The following is a 22,281-nucleotide window of genomic DNA, read 5'->3' on the forward strand; positions in this document are numbered from 1 at the left end:
ACTAAGTGGTAAACTATAGTTTTAAGGCATAATTTAGAGGTGGACATCAACAGGACTGTTGTCACACATTAATAGCTACCTCATTTGCTCACCACTTGCATCCCCCTTCTTATTTACATGACAGGGGATGTCAGCGTTCCTAATGCTGGAGGTTCAGTCATCTCCACAATCCGGAAAGCTCTTTCATTGGATACCCACCAATGAACAGGATGTTAGTAGGCCCATCTTATTCAGCAAGGATCTTCCATTCCCCAACATTTTTCTGTCTGGATCCTTGACAATGAAAATGCAAAAAAAATCTCCCACATTCTGAAAATTCCCAGGGCATCAGGGATATCGGTCATTACTGTTTCTTATTGCTTCTGCCAAAAAACCTACCAACAACGTGGGGGACTTTGGATTTGCCATTCTCCAAAGAATCCCCTTCTTCTCTTCATGTTACTTCAATTCCATAGTTTGTGCAAACTTAATGCATATCTTCTGTTGTCCAGAACCATTCTGCTAGACTTTAGCTAAAGTTCACATTATGATAAGACAGATAGTACGTAAAATGTTTCTAAATTATTACACAAAAATGCAGTAGATTTGTTGTGAAGGATCATGTCAATTGTAAAGAAATAATTTGTTTTATCCATAATATAACAAGAAAATGAATGCATTCTAGAACCTTAATATAGATTTGGAATAAAAATATCTAATTTCACTTATCATGCTATGTTTTGTTCTAAGTGAACGTGTTGGCCCTTGGTGGGATATTCCTTCATATCACACAAAATGGACAAGACAAATCTTGAAAGATGTGTCATTTTATATGGAAAGTGGACAACTTATGGGAATTTTAGGAAATTCTGGTAAGTAGAAAGGAATTTACAGGTAAACGCTACAATCTTTGAATTTATATGTTAATGTGAGATTAATATTTCTAAAATAATAATATGTTCTGCACTCTCGAACAAGAAGGCAAAGTGATAGCTGGGAAATAGATGTAACGAATGTGCCTCTGGAATCTGCTGTAATTAGCTGAATGTTACTGTGTCAATGGGCACATTTAGATACATTGACAGTATTTTAAAAGTCAGGAATGTTTGCTGATGATCTTGCCGGAATCAAACCTCATCACTATTTCGTTGTATTTGGTGATATTTAACAACTTCGAGCAGCAAAGCAGTGGGAGGTGACCCTTGCTTGACCGACAACATTTAAAACAAAGGTGCTTTTTATTTATATACATAAAGATCTTAAAGGTCAATATTTTTTATATTTTGATACACAATTACATGTAGTCACACATTTCAATTACTCTTGACACTCTTTATTGTTTTCGAAAAACCCTGAAGGATGTTTTTGGATCATAGATGCATTGCATATTTCATTGGTCTTCTCAGTGAGTACCCTTAATTGCATGTGCACCCATAAGTAGGTGGCTATTCATATATAGAGGTGAGTGGATGCGTAGTCCATTCTGCACTGTCCATTATAGAATGGTGCCACAACTGATCTGCCGATTGTTGCTCCCTCTAGGTAGTGACACAAGGAGCAAAACACAATAGACTGCATATATTAATTACCAGTGGTTCGGCTTAAAAAAATGCAATCATTCCATCTATCAGTTTTTTCTTCTCAGAAGAGGACAAGTAGCATCTGTCTTCAGAACACCTGGGCCGCCAAGACAGATTTTGTCAAAGCCACTCTAGTGTGAAATTCTTGAAATACTGTAACCTATATCTGTCGGAAACTAGACAGTAAACCTGGTTTCTATGCCTGCATAAGGCAGCTGAGCTCAGGGTAAGTGGCAATTCTGCCATGTAACCTTTTGCTTGTGGCAGCCACCTCAGAAGAGTGTTTGGAGCTGTCTCTCTCTGAGGGGATATGATGGTTGTGATGGAGCCTTTTGGCTAAGCCATAGTGGACATATTCCTGATCTGCAGGATCATATAAGCACTAAGGGGCCTATTAGGATGGCGGATGGACCTGCATCCGTCCGCCACCCCAGAGAAGGAGGGACCGTCCGCAGGGGCAGCGGCGGTCTCTCTGTGCTAATTAGGATGTGACCGCCACCCTGGCGGTCACATCCTGTATTTTTAACATTGCAGGGGGTGCTGCTTGAAGCAGCACACGCCGCAATGTTAAAAAAACATGTTTACCTTTGCGTGCACGAAGCTGCAGGCACCGCGTGTTGCCTGCCGCTTCGTGCACGTAAAGACAGGGGGCTGCCATACCCCCCATGTGCACCCCCCACCCCAGCCTTCACCCCTGGGGGCCCGCAATGGGCCCCCGAAGACAACACCGTATGCCTTTCCACGGCGTAAATGCCGCCGTAGAAAGGCATATGACCGCAGCTATCGTAATATGGCTGGCGGTGTCTGATAGAAACCGCCAGCCATGTTAGAGCTTTTCCGCCGCGGTCGGAAGGCGACCGTGGCGGACGGAAAATAGACCCCCAGCCAACCTAATCTGGCGGGGGGTCATTTTCCAGTCCACAGCAGATAATCCGCATCCTCCGGGCCGGCAGTGGCTTCCGCCGGCCCGGAGGATGCGGATTATCCGCAATCCTAATGAGCCCCTATGATTTGGTATCCATCTTGGATTTGTGAATGGATCGAATGTGTAAACCATGAAATAAAATGAGAAGCAGAAAATGGGCACAGACACTCGAAATACTTCACATGTTTAAAAAAGTCACAGAGCAAAAGTATTGTCCATATGTGACTATGCATTTAACTGCATGTCCTAGTAGCCTTTACTGGGGCCCTACTGTATCCAAAACGAAATAATTGAAACTCATGTCAACTTCAGGCTTAACAATAACAAACTGAGCAGGGTTTGTTTTCTTATTTGTCAGGATCTGGAAAGACCACGTTACTTGACGCCATTTCCGGAAGAATAGGCAGCAAAGGAACATTCCTTGGTGACGTCTACTTGAATGGACATAAACTGAAGAAAGACCAGTTCCAGGACAGTTTTTCCTATGTTTTACAGGTTTTGTGCTTTGTTTCCCCTTGATCAACATTATCTTTGTTTTTTTGATGTGGAAATGATAATGCAAAATCCACAATATAAATATATCTATATATTTTTCCAGAATGACACTTTGCTGAGTTATCTGACTGTGGAAGAAACTTTGACATACACAGGACTCCTAGCGCTTGTGAATCGCTCCAACAACACCATCAAAAAGAAGGTAACTACTTTCTTCCTGTGACACAGAGAACTCACTTAATAATGGTATCATTTTCATTTCTCTTATTACCATTGAAAAATGAAAAGCAGAGCATATACCCTATATTTGTTACCTCTAATCTAGAAATCGCCGAAAAACAGGCAGTCGTATAGCTATCTGACGGCAAACAGTCTATTGCAAGGAGCCCAATCAGGTTTGCGTCCTCTGTATAGCACTGAGTCCGCCCTGCTGCCGGCGCTGATTCTCTGCGTCGGATCATGGATGAGAGGAACACCGCAGCTATCCTGATGTTGGATCTTAATGCTGCTTTGGCACGGTATCACATATTATTCTGTTAAAGAGGCTTTCGAACTGTGGGAATGATGGCACTGTGCTGCTTTGGCTGTCTTTCAGGTCGCTATGAAACCGTTCAAGTTCTCAGTGCGCCCTTTGCGGCATGGAGTCCCACAAGGTTCATTACTTAGCCCAACACTTTTTAGCGTGTATGTCCGCCCCTTAGTGGAGGTCATTGAGCGGTATGAGTCCTTGATCATTTCATACGCCGAATACACTCAAATTGTCATTACCCTTCCAAGGAACTGCGATATTGTGGCCTCCTCCCACCGTGAATACCTCTTGGAAGTTGCAGTGGATGGACCCTAAATGTCTTAACCCCTTCGTTGCTCATGACGAGCTCAGCTCGTCATGAAATACACCTCTCGTACGCTCATGACGAGATGAGCTCGTCATGAACCGCGGGATTTTCAAATCTTCAGCGCACAGCGGGAAAATGCGCCGCACTGATGGAGTTAAACCTAATGCAGGGAAGACAGCAGTGGTAGTCTTAGGCAAGCACACCAATATCTGGTGTAATGCTTGTTGGCCTGATCATCTAGGCTCACTACCTGTAATCAAGGATAAGGTTAAAAACCCAGGCATCTGTTTTGATGCCAAGTTATCCTTTGATGCTCAGATCACTGCCCTTGATGTAAAATGTTTTGGGATATTGAGATCCCTGTGGAGAATCCTCCATTTCCTACCAGAGTCTGACCAGAAAACTGTGATCCAAGCAATGGTGATCTCCAGGCTGGATTATTCCAACATTCTTTATCTAGGTGTGGCTCAGACCCATTTTTACAACGGGTCCAGAATGTGTCAGCTCGGGCACTGTTGAAGCTTCGCAGGCGGTCCTCTATGAGACCCACATTGTGGAAACTGCACTGGCTCCCGATAAAACATGGAGTCCTTTTCAAAGCACTTTGTTATTGCTTTAAGGCACTTTCTTCTCATGGTCCTCACTACCCTAATTTAATGGTAAAGGCCTATATGCACACCAGAAACCTGAGATCAGTAGTAGCCAAACTTGCCACAGTCCCCAAATTCAAAAAGGCAAGAATAGGAGATAGTTAATTTGCCTGTTTGGCTTAAAGCATGGAATGCCCGACCTATGGACATTCAGCAGGTGTCTTCTGAACTTCAGTTCTGAAAGAAACTAAAAACCCGGTCCTTCTGTTTAGAGTGAGCTTCCCCTTAACCTGCTTTATCTAGTGCTTTTGTGTCAGCTCCCTAGCACTGGGACACTCTGTTCTGGAGTAGCCATGCACTTTACAAATTGTATTTTTATTATGAAAAACTCTACATTCTTGCCTTTAATCTGCCCCTCTTAGCTTCTTCCTTAAACTTCTGTCAGCACCTCACTCTTGATTCTTCATTGCGTCTCTTTGTCTTGGTCTGTTGCCTTTCCTCTTTTTGGACTCCTCCCACCTCTTTCCTCTTCTCCCTTCGTCTCTATGCCCCAATTCTCTACTCCTCCTTTCTTCATCTCATCCCTGTATTACCAGACAACCTTACTCCTTTTACCCTCAAATCCTTACCTTTTCTCTTATTTCAATTTTTTACCTTGTCCCTTGCCAGAAGTTTTGAATCCTCTTGGGCCCAGCTCATCCTTTCATCTTTTTCAGTGTGTGAGTCACAGCAACGCCGTTTATGTATGTGCTATGAAAGAATGCAATTGTGCTATATAAGAAAATTATTATATTTGTATCATCAGCAGAATTTTATTGTGACGTGGCAAATTTTTGCGGCATAAGTCACAGCACGTTCACAATTAAATTATATTTTTGCCTTTCTCTTCTAACATTCTTTTTAAATAGGTGTAATCTCAGTATTATCCTTTCTGACAAATGTACTCAATGGAGGACGGAGTTTTCTGCTCTGAAATCTTTCCTTGGATATATTTACAATGCAGTTCTTGGGATTCTTGCAGAGAAGCACAGATTAGAAAGGCGCCTGAGCTGTATGTAGAGTGGTATTTTTACTCTTTCCGTACTTCTCACCCTGAACAGTCTTAGAGCCAACATACTTTCTACGACCCAAATTCATTCCTCACACTACTGCTGGCTGACAGAATTTGGAAATATGTTTGAATGACATCTTTCAGTATTTTAGCCAAATCGTATTGCACAGTGATACATAGTTATAAATATGAACCATATGTAAAAACATTCTTTAAATGAACACAGCCCCTATTCAATTCAATAACATATGTTAATAAGCATTGGCAGTCCAAATGATCTGGCAATGGTAAATGAACACACGTGAAGCAGATCTTTGCTTGCCATAAAATGTTGAACTTAAAAATATTAACTTTCACATATAATTTTAAACTTACCTTATGAGTGCTTCCTAGAAAGCAGGTGTACTCATAAAAGATACAATAAACGTTTTCTAGTTTTAATGCACATCTCAGGAGCATATACGTTTAATTAGCACATATAAAATATACTATTGGCTTTGAATTCATGTAATCTCAGGACATCTTCTCTGCCACTCAGGCTGGACTGCCACCTGCCAAATTAAGAGATCACTGTAACAGCAGCTCCTTCTGAAGGAACTAAACGTTTGGTGCACATCCGCCATGTGCACCAAACTTTTTTGTTTCTCAGAACAAAATCCCAAAGCAGAGCTTTTTCCTAGGGAGTGAGGGTCATTATTTGTTTCCCGACGGGACAGAAAAAAAGGACATCAAACTGTACACTCTAAATAAGGCCAGCAGTCTGATAGCTTTCCTCAAACAGCCCCAACTCCATTAGACTGTTGGAGTAAGTTTTCCAAAGGCAGAGCCAGCAGCACAGCTCTCAGGAAACTGATGGCCTCCCCAAATCATAACTGAGGAGGCGGACCAAAGGTTTGGCAGACAATGTGCTGAATAGTGGATGGTGGGAGAAATAAGAGCAACATCCAAAATACAAATTATTAAAACACAAACAATATAATTGATCTAGTTTTGATGTATTTACTTGTTTCAACAAATATAGTCATAGCAAAGATTCACATATCAAATGTTATGCCTCAGTATAAGACTATATCAATTACACAAAATCTTCATTTGAGGATACTAAATCATTGATACATTTTGAAAACCAAAGTGTCCTTCAAGTGAACAAATTTTGTTGTTAAATGCAAAATTGAGAGTAGCCATAATAATGAAGTAGCCAACACGTGTTTTGCAGAATATCCGCTTTTTCAGGGCTCGTTCAATTAATACAACATCACCCAAAATCTCCAAGAAAAAATATGAAAAGCATCCATGGTGAAGTAAATGTATGGAACGTTGCATGTTGGATTCATCCAATATTATTTCTCAGACATATTCACAGCCTTATTCGCACCTCCAAGCGTCCCAAAGTTGGGCAATACAGTTAGGACTCCATAAAAAAATGCAGATTAATTGATTGTTTATGCGGAAATGCAATGCCTTTACTGAGGAAGATGTAATATCAATTTTTCCACAACTTTCCTATGTACTCCGAACTGTATTACCAGACTTTGGGACACTTGGAGGTGTGAAAAAGGTTGCGAATATGTATGGTAGAGTAGCAAGTTATATTTAGTGTTGTCTGGTTAGCGAGCTGAGAAGAGTGTGTAACAAGGTCCCCTACTTATAATAATTTGAAGGTGGTGGATACATTACAAGTGAAAGTTATAATTATAACTTTAGAATTATTAAAGTTTGTGCAGTTTAAACTTGCTTTGCATAGGGAAAATATGTTTTCCTAACTATAACTAAGTTTTAACCTTTGTTTTTTTTAATTGAATTTCAATGTTTAATTGAATTTCAATGTTTTTTAAACATTGTTTCATAAAAGTGTTTTAAATCATATGTGGAATGTCGTACAATACAGTGGAAGAGAGGGTTGTAAAGACTATTGTCATAGACTAGAGTATTATAGATTGGAATCAAGTGGAGTAGAGTGGAGTGTAGAAGCGTATTGTACATGGTATCGCATATAGTGGAGTTATGTATTGCAGGCTAGAGCTACTAGTTGTATAGTGTAATGTCATGTTGACCAGTAGAGTAAGGTCTAAAGACTGTCATCGAGTGGAGTAGAGTGTTTTTGAGTGCATTAGGGTGAAAAAGAACATCAAGTGGAGTGTTGTAAAATACTATATATATATATATTCAAAATGTGTAATGTAATTAAAATTTTTTTATTAAAACAATATAAAAAAATTAATAGAATAATTAATACATTTGAAAATTATCATTGAAAAAACCTTTGAAATTCACTGGAAAAAACCATAGGTTTCAGGCCTGTTGTAGTTAGTAATTAGCATATAAAAAACCTTTGAAATTCACTGAAAAAAACATAGGTTTCAGGAGTGTTATAGTTTGCTAGACATTTCACTCGTACAAAACCATTGAAATTCCTCCATTATAGTTAGTGGTACTAACTGTAACTCTCGCGCCCGCAATCCACTGCTGATGGTGTCACATATTACATCATTCATGACATGGTCAGTGACATCACTGATGACATCTCAAATGTTTCTAACATTCCCATCACCAAAAATATAGGTTTACAGATCCACTGCATTATGCCTGTAAAAACTACAGGTAAGGTACGCTTAGAAGACAAAGCCTTTTCAGTTTTAGCATTCATGTAGTGGAAGTCATTACCTTTTCATTCACAGACCCAGCTCCCTGTTATATTGTTCAGAAAACATATAAAAACCTATCTGTACACTTTGCCATTAGCTTTGCTTACTTTTATTGGGCTAGGAACAGCACGTGTCCTATAACACAAATAAATGTATTCAATAGTGGGTTTACAGATTTACGACATACCATAGCCAGATTTCGTTCTTCGTCTTTAATCCCAAGGCTTGAGGTAAGTGCTAATTGAACATCCTTGGGAACCCTATCATACAGTCTACCTTATTTGTCACTCTTTCCATCATACAGATAGTATAAGGTTGTGCATTACAATTGTGATGCCGAGAATATCAATCTGCAAACATATTGTCATGTTAGTATGCACCAAGTATTGCACAATATAGATTTTTTCTTAACTTCTCATCTACTTACATCAATGGTATATTGATAGGTGATATTCTGAAGTACATATTAAAAATTCAATAATCCACAATATTCTTTAAATGGTGGAGACAATTTATTTGGTGGATTCCGCATTTAGGACTTCCTTCAGAAAATAGAGGAATGTCCATTACCTCCAAAAACTGATATTGCATTCATTATCCGGTCAACAAAGGACTACAAATGCATGAATTAAAGTTTCCCTTTTTTGATTATGTCACTTTAAGAACTTACAAAAAGCCCATTGTCCTTGCAGGTGGAGTCTGTTATGGCAGAGCTGAGCCTTACCCATGTTGCCAAAAATGTTATTGGAGGGAGAGTTATCAATGGAATTTCCAGTGGAGAGCGCCGTCGTGTGTCTATTGCAGCCCAACTGCTACAAGATCCCAGTGAGTTCCATTTCACTTCAACAGATAAAGAAATAATACTTTACCATTCTAAGCTAATTTTCATCAGTGCCTTGGGCCAGACATACAAAATGTGAGGGTAGAGGTTTTGTGTCACTATAAACATTACTTAGAAACAAAACAGTTTGAAAATGGCAAATGGTTAATTACATTTTTGCTATCTTGAGAAATACTGGCAACTTTAACTTTATTCTACAAATTATATGCAGAATATGCATCAGTTGTCCTAAAAGAACCGCTTTATTTGTAATGTTAATAAGGGCAATGCTTTTAGGCAGGAGGTTTTTGTGGCATGCAGCCAATTTCAATTTCAAGTTGACATAATTTTTTTTTCAACTTCTGCATTTTCATCACCATCATCCTTTCTAATATTAAAACATTTCCCTATATACAGAGCATACAATAACTATAATATAACTCAGAATAAGATATACAATAAGCAAGCAGTGAAAATAACCAGCACAGCATTATACACATTGAAAACAACCAACCACTAGGACATAGTGATGTCATGAGTGCAGGAGTGAGTTTTGTATCCTTGATAGAAGTTTGAGATGCCACGCCAATGTAGCTTCGAGTGAAGAATTCATGATTAGAACACTAGGGACTAAATTAAGATTTTAAGTAGTATTTTGTATCTAACTTTCTTAAGGAAGGAACACTGACAATGTATTGGGTTATTGGCATGCAGAGTACTATAGATCATCTCTACCATTTTTAGCTTAGTCAAAAACCTCATTGTTATCCAGTGCTGACCATGTTGACTGGGAAGATTAAAATCTCAGTGTGGCCTGTCACCTGAAATATGGCCAGGCCCATCTCCATACAAGGATTGTATTAGTCTCTGTGTCCTTTGATGGATTGATCAGAAGATCATCAAGGCTGATATCGGAGGTCTCTGATTCCAGTGCAATTATACTACATACTAGAATAAAATGATATTCTTCCATAGGTGCTTGTGTATTTGTGGTTCCTCTTACAGAATTGGAAGATAACCAGTCCTTGATGTCTAAATGAAACCGCAATGTTTTCATCTTTGAAGGTTGTTTCATCTATCCATCACCACCTAGTAATTCTCCTATACCGTGAGAGGCATAAAAAAGCATGAGAATCTGAAGTGAAGAGTCCATACCGCTGCAGTGATATGATGTTCATCTGGTGGACATATCAAAGGTACCCTCATGTTCGGAAGAAGTCCTGGAGAATACTCCAAGGTGGATCACCCTTCTACCTTGGACCTGGGTGAAATATCCCAGAAAGCCAGAGAGATGTATTCTGAGCTATAAGTACTTAAAATATATGGAAGGATGCAATCTAGCTGTAACGTGATGTAAAATGTACTATTCATATTAGATTGCTTTTGGATGAGAGAATTCACATATACCAAGACAACAACATCACAAATTGCCTCCAGTAAATTATTCCAGACTACTGTTTCAAAAACAATGCCTCATTCATATTCCATACTTCCAGAGTTTGCAAGGGTGAACAGGCAAAATAAACCAGCAGAACAAGTAGGGCGGGTGTTTCTGTCACCCTACTGGTAAACATTGGAGTCAGTATTCAGTTGTCTGCACATCATCTTTACTTTCAAATTCTGTAAAAATTTTGGGTGCCTGTCAAAATTCAAGGTGCACTATCCACCCATCACTTTGTGTTACTGCTGCACTTGTACTGTCTCTGATATTCTATGGAACATTCTCTGCTTCTCGGGTGGCTTTACAAAATAGAATCCTTTCCTGCACTTGCAGACAAAATCAACAGTTCTCAGAGATGCAACTGTGGCAAAAGCCAACTGTGGCAAAAGCATGCTGAAGTTAGCCTTTCTCAGTGTTTGTAATATTGAATACATGGAGAGGACAAACAACTATACACCGAGACATTACACAGAATCTTTGGAATGGTGGTAGAAAGGCCAAAGAATCAGTGGGTGAGCTTGGGGAGTTTGGGCACAAGGCTATTTTGGTAGAGGTATGCTAGAAAATGAAGAGCTCCAAGAAATGGAAACAAATAGAAAACCTTTGACACAAGAATTAGATAGAAAGCAGAAAGAAGCATTTTATAAGAGAAAAGAATGAAAGAGAAAGGAAGCAGATGTAAGTGGTAAAAACAGAGACAGAGGGAAATCATTAAAAAGTATTTTGGAAAGTAGCAGTTTGACTGAGGGTAGTTCATATAATAGAAATAATTATCATCCTAAGTGCTTAAGAAGGATATTGCAAGCCAATTCAGAGTTGAGTTGAGTGAGTGATCAGATCAGAAAAAGGAAGAAGATCTGCAAAAAAAACAGACATCGGGCATCAAGAAATGCACCATACTGGAACAGTTACCTGGAAAACAGTGAAGAAGGTTAATAATCCCAAAAATCATAGTGCACCCTTCCTCCCTACGTAGTGAAATCGGTGTACATTATCCCTTGAACTCATGCAGAACCCCTGCCCTGCGAAAGACTCCACCCAGCGGATGGTCAAAATGCGTTAACCTAGAATCACAAGGAATACACACATGACATTTTCAGTATTTGGGAGTGGAATTAATCCCCACTGTAGATAGATATTACTCCATGAGAATAATACTGGGGCTGTGATCCTTCTACATTTGACACTAACAGGAAACTAAACACAAGCAGATCCTATAAATAAATAAGGATAACATGTGCCATAAGAAGAACTGATAAAGAACTGCTTGACTGAATATTTAGGGGCCCACTCATACTCTAATGTTTGACAATATATCACTGATGTACTCACTTTAGTGTATTTGCACTTACACTGTCGCTGGTGTTTCACACAATAAATCTTGACTATTAAACATAAGAAAACCTTTTTTGCCACAATAAAAAACTACAAACTATGGGGCATATTATCAAGGGATTTATCTCTGCTTTTTTGGCTTTAAAAGCCAAGAAAGCGGAGATAAAATTATCTCCCTATCAGCAACAGGGTGCTAACATGCAAATTCGCATGTTAGCACCCTTTTTATCTTCGCTTCCCCTTGCATCTCTAATGAGATGCAAAGGGGGCGTTCCAGAGAAAAATAATAGGAGAAATGTTGTTAAGCAACATTTCTCCTATTATCAAGGATATCGCTAACCCTGTTAGTGATAAAAAAAAGCAGCGCTAACCGCGGTTAGCGCTGCTTTTTTTACACCTGGTATTTTCCTGACTTAGCCATGATATCCTATGGAAGGTGGATATCATGGCTAAGGTTGTGAGCCCCTATCATCAAGCTAACGCCAAACTTCGAGAGATTATCGATGGTTTTCCAGCGATAATCCCTCATTTGGCAGTTAGCGTGAGGATTTTTATCACTTCTGAGATAAACGTTGCTAATAGCAAGTTATCTCAGCAAAAATTTCCGGCGATGCTTAGCGATAAAAAAATCGTTGCAAAGCCTAGTTAGCGATAAATATCGCTACTCGTTGGTAATATGCCCCTATATACATATTACCCTTGTTTCTCTTTGTTTTACATTTACTCATCTCAGAAAATGTATAATTCCATTATTTGTCTATATTTAATCAGCTGGACTTCTGTTGATAATAAAATACAGTGAACATTACGAACTTGACGCAGACAGCAACTTTCCATACCTTTATGTCTTCAAATGTCCACCCATGCTGCAACGACACACGCAGAGAATGTGCAGCCAATGGGAGTGCGTATTCCTGATATGTTTTTTCAAGTGCGAAAAAACATCCTTCTGAAAAAGTTACAGTGCCTCACAGCCCCCAAGTTGGTTCTGTGAATCAGGAACAAAGTGGCAAATACGAAATTAACACAGTGAAGCCCTTTAATCAATCAGTTAATAGTAGTCAGAACTCATTTATCTAGCATAACAAAATACCGAAAAAAATAATTCCTGAACCTTCCAGAATCATGGGGCGGTTCCAGGGAGAAGCAGACAGGACCACTGATCCCTTGATACATTGGGGCAGATTTACAAACCCCTTGCAGCACTTTTGCGTCATTTTTAACATGGGTAAATTGACACAAAAGTGGTGCAAGGGGCTTGTAAATCTGCCCCATTGTATCTTGGAAGGAGCTGACGATCTCAAACTTTAGTTTTCAATAACCTACCCACTAGAGCCGGGGAATGTAATCATTTTAGGGTGCCCACTAGGAGTTTTATCCATACTTATTACATCCTAAACGTGCCATATGTAAAGATCTTGAAAATCCAGCATGCAACTGGTCACCTGGATGTACGCGGTACATCCCTGGCATAGAAAGTCAAGGGGGCAGTTTCAGGTACATTGTGCCTTTGCTATAGGAAGTTTGGGAGGGTAGTGACCTGGGTAGAGTGCCTTTGCTTTCATTGCACGCCTGAGTTTCTGTTTGCAAAATGTCAGGAATGGCTGTGATGAGTGTAAAAATAAAAAAAAAATTCTAGTATTTGCATTCCTGTCAAACTACCAATGAGATAAAGAAAATGTGAACATGTTAGTGCATCCACTGATATAGCATGGCCCTACCTCCAATTAACAGTTGAACCCTGCAACAACCACTCAAGCAGGAGGGGCTTGATGCTAAATTGTGTTATGCTATGTTACGTTGTGATATCAGTATTTGTGTAGCACATTGCTAATGTCTGTATAGCCTCACAATGCTTTCTGAGTATGAACATCCTTTCTGTGTTGTCTGTGATTTCTCATTGGCTGACCTCATGGTAATCTGCTGTCATTGTGTTTGGTCAGTGAGGATCTTTCCAGTGTACTGTATGTGTTTTAGGTTGAGATAATATACATGTAGGTAAAGCTTATATTGATGCAAATGCTGCCACTGCAAAGGCTGTTGATGATAAGTACAGATTTAAGCAATCATCTGTCCTATCAGATATCATGATAACAAAATGAAATGCTGCACCAGGTTCACGGACTCACCTTATCCCCAACTCTGTGGAAATGTTTTGTACAACCAGGCATATCTCTACTTAATGATCACATCTGTAAATAGCTCAACAGATACTATTTGTGCTTGCAGAAGTTATTTTGCTTGATGAACCTACAACGGGTTTGGACTCCATGACTGCGAACCATATTGTCCGTCTGCTATCTGACATTGCACGGAATGATAGAATAGTGATCATTTCCATCCACCAGCCACGTTCAGAACTTTTTACGGTAAGAATGTTTGCAAAAAGATCCCAGGTGCGGACAGAAATATAAACATGAAAGATGCAATGAGAGACAATAGGGTCTAGTTTTTCACTTTTCAGTTTTGGAATCCAGATATCTGTGTTTGTGATAATTGTGTATGTGAAGAATTTTTGATCTTCAACGAAAGCCTTATTTTGTCAACAGTGATTAATTGTTGAAATGTATTTTAGCTCATGTCACATTTAAAATAGTGTGACACCACTGCAACCAAGCTTTTGTCAAACATGAAACACCTTAGTCAACATCAAGAATTTGTAGGAGTGGAAAAATGAGGAAAGAAACTCATGCAATAAATTAGAGAATGGTTACAAAAACTAGGTAAAGAATGTACGAGAAACAAATGCAAAGGCCTAATTCACCAATGAAGGGCTCGCCTTGGTGAGCACAGGCGGTTTAATACAAGAGACCGGGGCCTAGGACTGCCAACTGAGCTTTCAAATTGCACAATATTGGATTTTGTAATCAACGCTTCTATTAAAGGCTTGAGTTAGACAAGATATCTATTATAGTGTGATTATTGACTCACAGATTTATTAATGAGGTTGTACTATGCTATAGTACCTGGAAGTTGAAGACAGTGAAAGGATGTCCGATAGCTTTGAAAATGTATATGCTCAGGTGATAATGGACAATGTATGTCCACAGACAGTAGATATTGGCACTCTCTCACGAGAGGAAAAGCAGCAGAGAAACACACAGCCCATAGTTCATAGACCCACCAAAAACAGAAAGAAGGTATGTCTCAGCCTACAACTCACCTGATTCGGGTCAAAACACTTGCATCTTCTACATACTCGTACATCGAGTGAAAAGTCTCTAACAACATAAAAAGCCCACACAATTCTTTGCAATGCCGTAAAGGTTTATTTGCCCACAATGGTCTATTACAGCCTTACCCCATATTCAACAGCTTTAAAAATGGTTTGACTTCTCCTTCCTCACAAATTACAGACAATTAGAACCCCCAAAGCCTTAGCCATAGCCCCCTCCCAGGCCTTTCCACTTCACTGAGGACAATACAGCAAAACCTGAGGGGGTAGCTCGGTTGCTGGAATATGACCCTATAATGAACTCCACCTTATCATCTGGGGTATCCCTAAGCACATGAATTTTAGGGCACTTGTGATGTAGATTGGTGGCATTTTTCACTAACCAAGTGCTCCACCTATATAAATGTCCATAGGATGTGATGGGACAAAAAACAGTGCTAATGACCTCTCCACCTATCATCAATAGATATGATTGCAATGATAGTGTCAAATGTATAAAATAAACCTAGGTAACCCCTTTTGCAGCGAGTGTATAATGCAACACGAAGCTACCACTATTGGTAACCCTTCTCACTAGCATCGGCATGTACCTCAAGTTTTGCCAGAACCTCTAACAAAATTGCCTTGAAGCAATTAAATTATGCAATGTGCACTGCACAAACAAAATTTTATAAAAAAACACTGTGTATGCATCTACATCACATTTCCCTCCAATTCAATATTATTCAATCCTTGTGTTTCTCAACAGTGTCTCTTACCATCACCAATCATGTTTAACCCCTTTTGGATTGCAAACCTTTCCCAGATTTATCTATACTGAGTCAATTGTCTTGCATGCCAACCCCAATTTATCAATGTTTTGCACTAGAATGTGGAACTCCATCACATTATCTCCCTCTTTCATTCCCAGTGGTTTCATGTTTTGTCCCCTCTCCTCTCTGTTCCTCAATATGGTGTCCTTGCCTTCTGTGCAACTAATTTACATTTGAGGGACCTACTTTTGTGTGATTCCCTCTTCCTTGGTTCTCCTCACCTATATTGCACACTTGCTGAATTGTATGATAGTAATTCTGTCTCTCTTTGTGGCAGTGTTTGGCGATGGTAGCAATATCAACTTCACCCTGGAAGCAGACAGCTTTCTGGGTCCCGAAATACAGAGCAAATATATACGGGCATCATGAACAGGAGAAGCACTTCTTCACAGAATTGAGGAGTCGAGGAAATTGCTCATAGATGTGAAGGAGTCAATCTTGATAGCATTTGAAAGAATGACCCAGGCCATTCCAGTGGTTCCTCTCACTGCAAAATTAGGAAGGGGACCAAATTGGGGTGAGCCTAAAAAAGGAACACATTTCCCTTCAATAGAGGGCTGGGGCATTTGGTCTAAGAGTATACCCGGAGTTTTTGTACAGGAAGGATCACAGTCAATGTGTATTGTACTGAGCTATTCAGATCCATTCATGGCCATGGGGTCGAATGGAGGATTCAGCCTCTAGTCCCCGAAAGAGGAAATTGTTTAGAATTAAGGAAATCTTGAAGCGCACGTTTATATCAGTCAGTATGGTTTTCACCAGAGGTGCCCTTATAGTCTGTGTCCTTGCTTATCACAAGAAGCAAAGACACACTGTGATAATTACTCAGAACCTTGCTAATGGTCATTCTCAGACTGTGGATGCCAAAGACACTCTCAAAAGCACTAGTCATTCTCTCAATCGATATTCTGATATTTTTAATGCTTCACTATAGACAGTCATTGTCCGCAAGATGAAGGTATTAAACGAATAATGCCCGAGGAGCAGAATCCTTGTACGTTTGTGAACTAACACTATGGGCACAAACCTTGCTTTGCTTTAGGCACAGGATATGACATCTTTCCATTCACTTGATAGGCACTTTAGTGATCCTTCCAATACTACTTTTGTGCTATGCTCAACTCATTGATTATTTGATCCATGTAAAAAGGATGTCTAGTGCATAGGGAGTGGTTTGAAGGGGCACATCAATAACCTTTTTTGTTTTCATTCATGGTAGATTTTGAATGGTTGTCTTCCCTTCTTTCTTTGACACCTGTTTTGCTGATTTTATAATAGTGCAAAACGCACCCAAAGACAAAGGGCCTCTGTAGATGTGGATTTAGGTGGTAATAGGACAGCGCTTGGTTAGCCCTCCTAATTTTGTTAAGGGAACTTGGTTTCCCAATGGCAGCGCTGTTACTAGCTCTTGTATTGAGAAAATTATTTTACAGCCCTCAGCTCCTGTGAGAATGGTGTCAGAAATTCTGCATTTTTTGGCATGTTTCTTGTACAAGTTTAATTCAAGAGAGGGTTGTGGACAACCACAACCTAAAACCGTAGCACAGCATAGATGGACAACACTAGTCGTCTCAATTAATATATATATGAAATTAGTACTCTTAGCTTAGAAGCTCAAAGGCATAAGAATGTAATCACACCCTAGTTCATATCATATTAATAACAACTTCATATGCAACATAATTCATCATGTAGAAATCTCATTATGTATGTGCAATATAAAACATATTTTGTGAATCATACAACAATATCCAATATCAGTGAGTCATTGAAATACAATGTCAAAAGAAAAACTCAAATATAGATCCCAATGCATTTCGGGTTCCAGGAATAAACCCTTCTTCAGGGGATGTATTTATATATTCGTAAAACAGATGGTGTCCAAATATTGTGTCCACAGGTACCTACAACACAATTTGTGACATATTGGTATTTAGTACAGATGTATTTGTCCAATAAAACATATTTATACATCAGTGTCAAGGCCGATATAGAATTTGCACTCTAATAAAAAAAGAAGCAAAGAAAGAAGGCAAGAATGTGCAAAAAAGGTATCTGTAGCTGGACATGAGTAATCCAAAAACTTTAAACTTAATACCTCTGCTCATCCAAGTATAGTGCCATACCTCTCCCTTAAAAAATGTCCAAAACCTTGTATTCTCTAGAAAACTAACTGAATCATGAAAATCAGCCATTATAGCTATGAGCCCTCTTACCAATGAAATTAAGTTTAAGATGCAGAAGCTTGTCGAGCAAGATAATTTGTCCAATCAAAGCAATCGCCGAATATCGTTCACCAAGATGCGTAAATCAACAACATAACCTCCCTTCTGGTGTAAACTGTGAAAGATAAAAATGTGTACAAGCTGCTTTGTACTGTACTAAATGCTCAAAAGATTCTGTATCTATATTTAGAAAAATTCAAAGAGTCTTACCCAAGGGGTTTATGTTGAAAAATTCGCGACCTAGGTAATGGTCGAATACAACTGCAAAAGCTTCCCCAAATAAAGATAACATATTCGTCTCTGTGAAAAACAAAATAAAAAAGGGGGCTATAAATCAAGTCCTCCCTGTGTGAAAACCTGTAATATGGCCAAGTGTATTGAGGCTCACCCGAATTCCAGCGTCCCTCAGACTATCCGCGTGAATCAACCAGCATGTGTCTTCGGCTTCCGCATTCGAGCACCAGGTATCCCTGCATGCTTTGCATTTAAAGGTATAGAGTGCTGTTTCCGCGTGTATTCCCATTCAATAGACAAGGTTCGAGGCTGTGCTCAGCGTACTAACTACGATGCCAAAAAAGGTCCCAAAAAAAGTAAAATAAAATAAAACGGATGTGATGGTACTTCTTAATGCAATTAAAATTACAAAAAACTCTGCAATTATGAAGATGAATCCTGAATGTGTGACAAAAACATACGGGTACTATTTTGTTGAACTAAAACTTTATTGTACACCATATTAAGTGCTAGGTGTACATCAACCCCTCTGTGTGACCATACTAAGTTACAGGTTGTGAAGCAGAGTAACATCGCTCAACGTTCAAATATTCCTAAAGAGGCAAAAAATTATCATTATGAAAAGGAAAAGAATAGAAAAAGTAAATAGAGATAAAAAATGAATAAAATTTAAATAAAAAAGAGTGCAAATTCTGTACATAGAAATAAGTGTTAACAGTTTATTTCGCAGAAAACAACTCATTTCGTAATGGTCATTTAATCCTCCCGGAGTCACAGTACCTAAAGTTTTAATCCAATATGCTTCTCTGCGTGCTAACGCAGTATTGATGTCAATCCCTGACTTTTGAATAATGTGCTCAAGTACTGTGAAACGCAATTGTGTTATAGTGTGTCCTGCCTGCAACCAGTGTGCCGCTAATGGTGATGAGGTACTCCAATTGCGAATTCTGCTCTTATGTTCAACTATTCTGGTTTTTATCTTGCAGCTTGTTCTTCCGACATAAACTAAACCACATGAGCATTTGATGGCATATATAACTTGTTCTGTATTGCAATCAGATGTGTGCCGTAATTTTAGACGTTTACCTGCGTGTGGATGCGTAAACAACTCCCCCAGGATTACATTACTACATTGTCCACAGTTAAGGCATTTGCGCATGCCCTTATAACTACCTGAGTGTTTCTCACTCGGTTTCAACAATTCCCGTAAGTTGCGCAGTCTGGTGTGGGCAAAAAGAGGTGGACCATTGAAAAGATTTGCGAAATCAAGTTCTTGATCAATAATTTCCCACCTATCTCTTATGGTTTTCTTGATCTGTGTTGCTTGAGAGGAATGTTTCAGTACAAACACTTCTCGTTTTTGCTCTGCTTTCTTACTGGGCTGTAGTAGTTCCTCCCTCTGCTTCAATGTGATTCGTTGTACTGCTTTCTCCAACACCTCAACGGGGTATCCCCTTGCCTTAAATCTCATACATTGTTCTTGAATCTGGTTCCCACAAGTAGTGTGATCAGAATGTATTCTTTTAATTCTCATGAACTGTGATGAAGGCAGATGTTCTTTTAGTGCCATGGGATGGGCACTAGAAAAATGCAAAGCATTATTCACATCAGTGGGTTTCCTGTAAACCGTTGTAACTAGTCCAATCGGTGATTTCATGTTCTCTATGTCCAAAAAATGATTTTTTTCTCTCTGTATATTGTAGGTAAATTGAATTCTGGGGTTCTGTGAATTCAATTCTGCAATACAATCCTCAAGTTCGGTTTGGGAACCTCTCCAGATGACAAGAATGTCATCTATATATCTCAAAAAAGTTGCTATCCGTGATTGCCAATGTTGATTTGTCAAAATATGTCTGTGTTCAAAAAAGGCCATGAAAGTATTTGCATAGGAAGGGGATCCAGGAAAACCCATTGAAGTTTCGGTGCGCTGTAAATAAAAATTCTCCTTCCAACGGAAATAACTGTGATATAGAGCAAAGTGTAAAAGTTCTAGTAAAAAAACGGATTGGTCTGTACTCAAAGTCGAATCAAGTAGTCTCCACTCGACAGCCTCAATACCCTCATTGTGGGCTATGGATGTGTACAATGCTGTCACATCAATTGTAAACAGTAGAACCTCTTCGAGGAACACTGTCCGAATTTTCTCCAATTTCGATAAACAATCTGTAGTATCTTTTACATAAGTGGTCCATGACTGGATCAAAGGTTGTAAAAAAATGATCAAGATAAAATCCAACTGCTTCAAGAATGGAGTTACAACCAGCTACATTGGGTCTGAATGGTGGTCGTAAACTATCCTTATGCATCTTTGGAAGCATATAGATCTTAGGAATTTTAGGTGTCTGATTGATGAGAAATGTATCAGTTTTTTCATCAATTATTCCAACCTCAACTGCTTTTGTAACAATGCTTGTTAATAGAGTAATTAGTTCTTTCGTAGGATCATGGTCCAATAGAATGTACGTGTCAGAATCAGAAACATGTTGGTCCATATTTTGTTCATAAAAATCTCTGTCAAGGACCACTAAAGCCCCTCCTTTGTCTGCCGGCTGAAAAACAATCGATTCATCCTGTTGTAATGAATTTAAGATCTGTAGTTCCCTGGGTTTCATGTTTAAGCGTGCTGTCTTATTGTAATCAATGCTTTGTAGGTCCTTCTTGACCAGATGTTCGAAAATGTCAAGTGATTTGTGGGTGATTGGTGACATGAATTTGCTTTTAGGGCGAAACTTTCTAGATTCCTCACTCATCTCTTCATTGGTTGATAGAGTTGAAAAAAAACACTTTAAACGTAATTTACGCATATATTTAAATAAAGAAATCTCAGTTTCCAAAGCATTAGATGAATATGTAGGCACGAAAGACGTGCCTTTATTCAGAACTTGTATTTCATCAGCACTTAAAATTCTACTGGATATGTTTATCACTAGGGAATCTATTTTTTTACATTCCTTGGTGGTCTGTCCTCCGGCTTTTTTTTGCTTTTTCCCTTCTGGTACGGCTTCTAGGGCCGTTTTCAACCTTGTCGGGTGGTGCTTTTGATGATGGGCCCTCCGCTAAAAAAGAAGGTTGTGATAAGGATGTGGAAGCAGAACTCTCAGAAGGTGTACTTTTCTGTGTTTGTACTAGTCGGTTTAGGGCGTTGTACAGTCAGATCTTGATCAGTCACCAGACTCTCCTCAGAAGAGTTAGGGTTGGTATGAGGTTTATTAAAGAAACGTTTTTGAGCATAACTCTCTGCCCAAGAGTAAACCTCATCTAACTTGTAATCGATGGTATCCCTTCGAAATTTTCCGGATTTTTCTTTCATGAACTTTGGCATGTTTATCTAATTTAAGTTGATATCTTCTAATACCTTGGTCAAATTCTCACTATCCATCTTCTGAGAAATGTCATCCTTCAGCTTGTTAATATCTGAGGTTAATTCAATAAGTATAGATGAGATTTCTTCTATAATTAGGAGTATCAAATCAAGAGAACATTTATTGAGAATAGCATACCATCTCGACATGAATGCCTTGTTAAATTTGAATAGCAAAGGTTTGAGGGCTATACGAAGTCCTCTTGGAATTCTCTTAACTTTATGGTATTCAATTAGGGTTGTCACGTGGAGACGTTGGTTGATCTCCTTTTTAAGTAGGTATTCCAATGGTCTAAGTTGTTGTGCTATGTTACCTGTGGATGCCCCATAATCTCGTACTTCCCTGACTAATGCATATATAGACTCAGCTTCATCTGAAGTGTAAGCTTTGGTTTCTGCTTGATTAGTAGTCAAGTCTGCAATGTCCTTCCAGGACATTATGTTATGTGGGTGCAAGTCACTATTAGGTCTGTGAGAATTAATACAAGTATGGGGAGTGTGACTGCACACCTTGATTAAATGAGTATAAATCAAATGTAATGAAAATTCAATAATTATAGGCTAGTGGGCGTGCTGCCGCTGAAGAGAGAGATCAGACCCCAATCAATCTCTATATGCTAGAACAAGTCAAGAGAGGGTAGTGGACAACCACAACCTAAAACCGTAGCACAGCATAGATGGACGACACTAGTCGTCTCAATTAATATATATATGAAATTAGTACTTTATAGTAGATTTATACTCATTTAACCAAGGTGTGCAGTCACACTCCCCATT

At 39.0% G+C, this 22,281-nt stretch overlaps 1 protein-coding gene across 1 annotated transcript in view; it reads left to right on the forward strand.

Moving 5' to 3' along the window:
* Positions 1-22,281, forward strand: part of ABCG5 (ATP binding cassette subfamily G member 5) — a 131,057-nt gene that overhangs the window by 20,086 nt on the left and 88,690 nt on the right. The window contains exons 2-6 of the mRNA XM_086927799.1: positions 730-851; positions 2,843-2,979; positions 3,083-3,181; positions 8,794-8,926; positions 13,927-14,066. Of these exons, the coding sequence (XP_086783925.1) occupies positions 730-851; positions 2,843-2,979; positions 3,083-3,181; positions 8,794-8,926; positions 13,927-14,066 (631 nt within the window). The remainder of the gene's footprint in view (positions 1-729; positions 852-2,842; positions 2,980-3,082; positions 3,182-8,793; positions 8,927-13,926; positions 14,067-22,281) is intronic.

This window comes from Lissotriton vulgaris, chromosome 6 (assembly GCF_964263255.1).
Source record: "Lissotriton vulgaris chromosome 6, aLisVul1.2, whole genome shotgun sequence".
NCBI lineage: Eukaryota > Metazoa > Chordata > Amphibia > Caudata > Salamandridae > Lissotriton > Lissotriton vulgaris.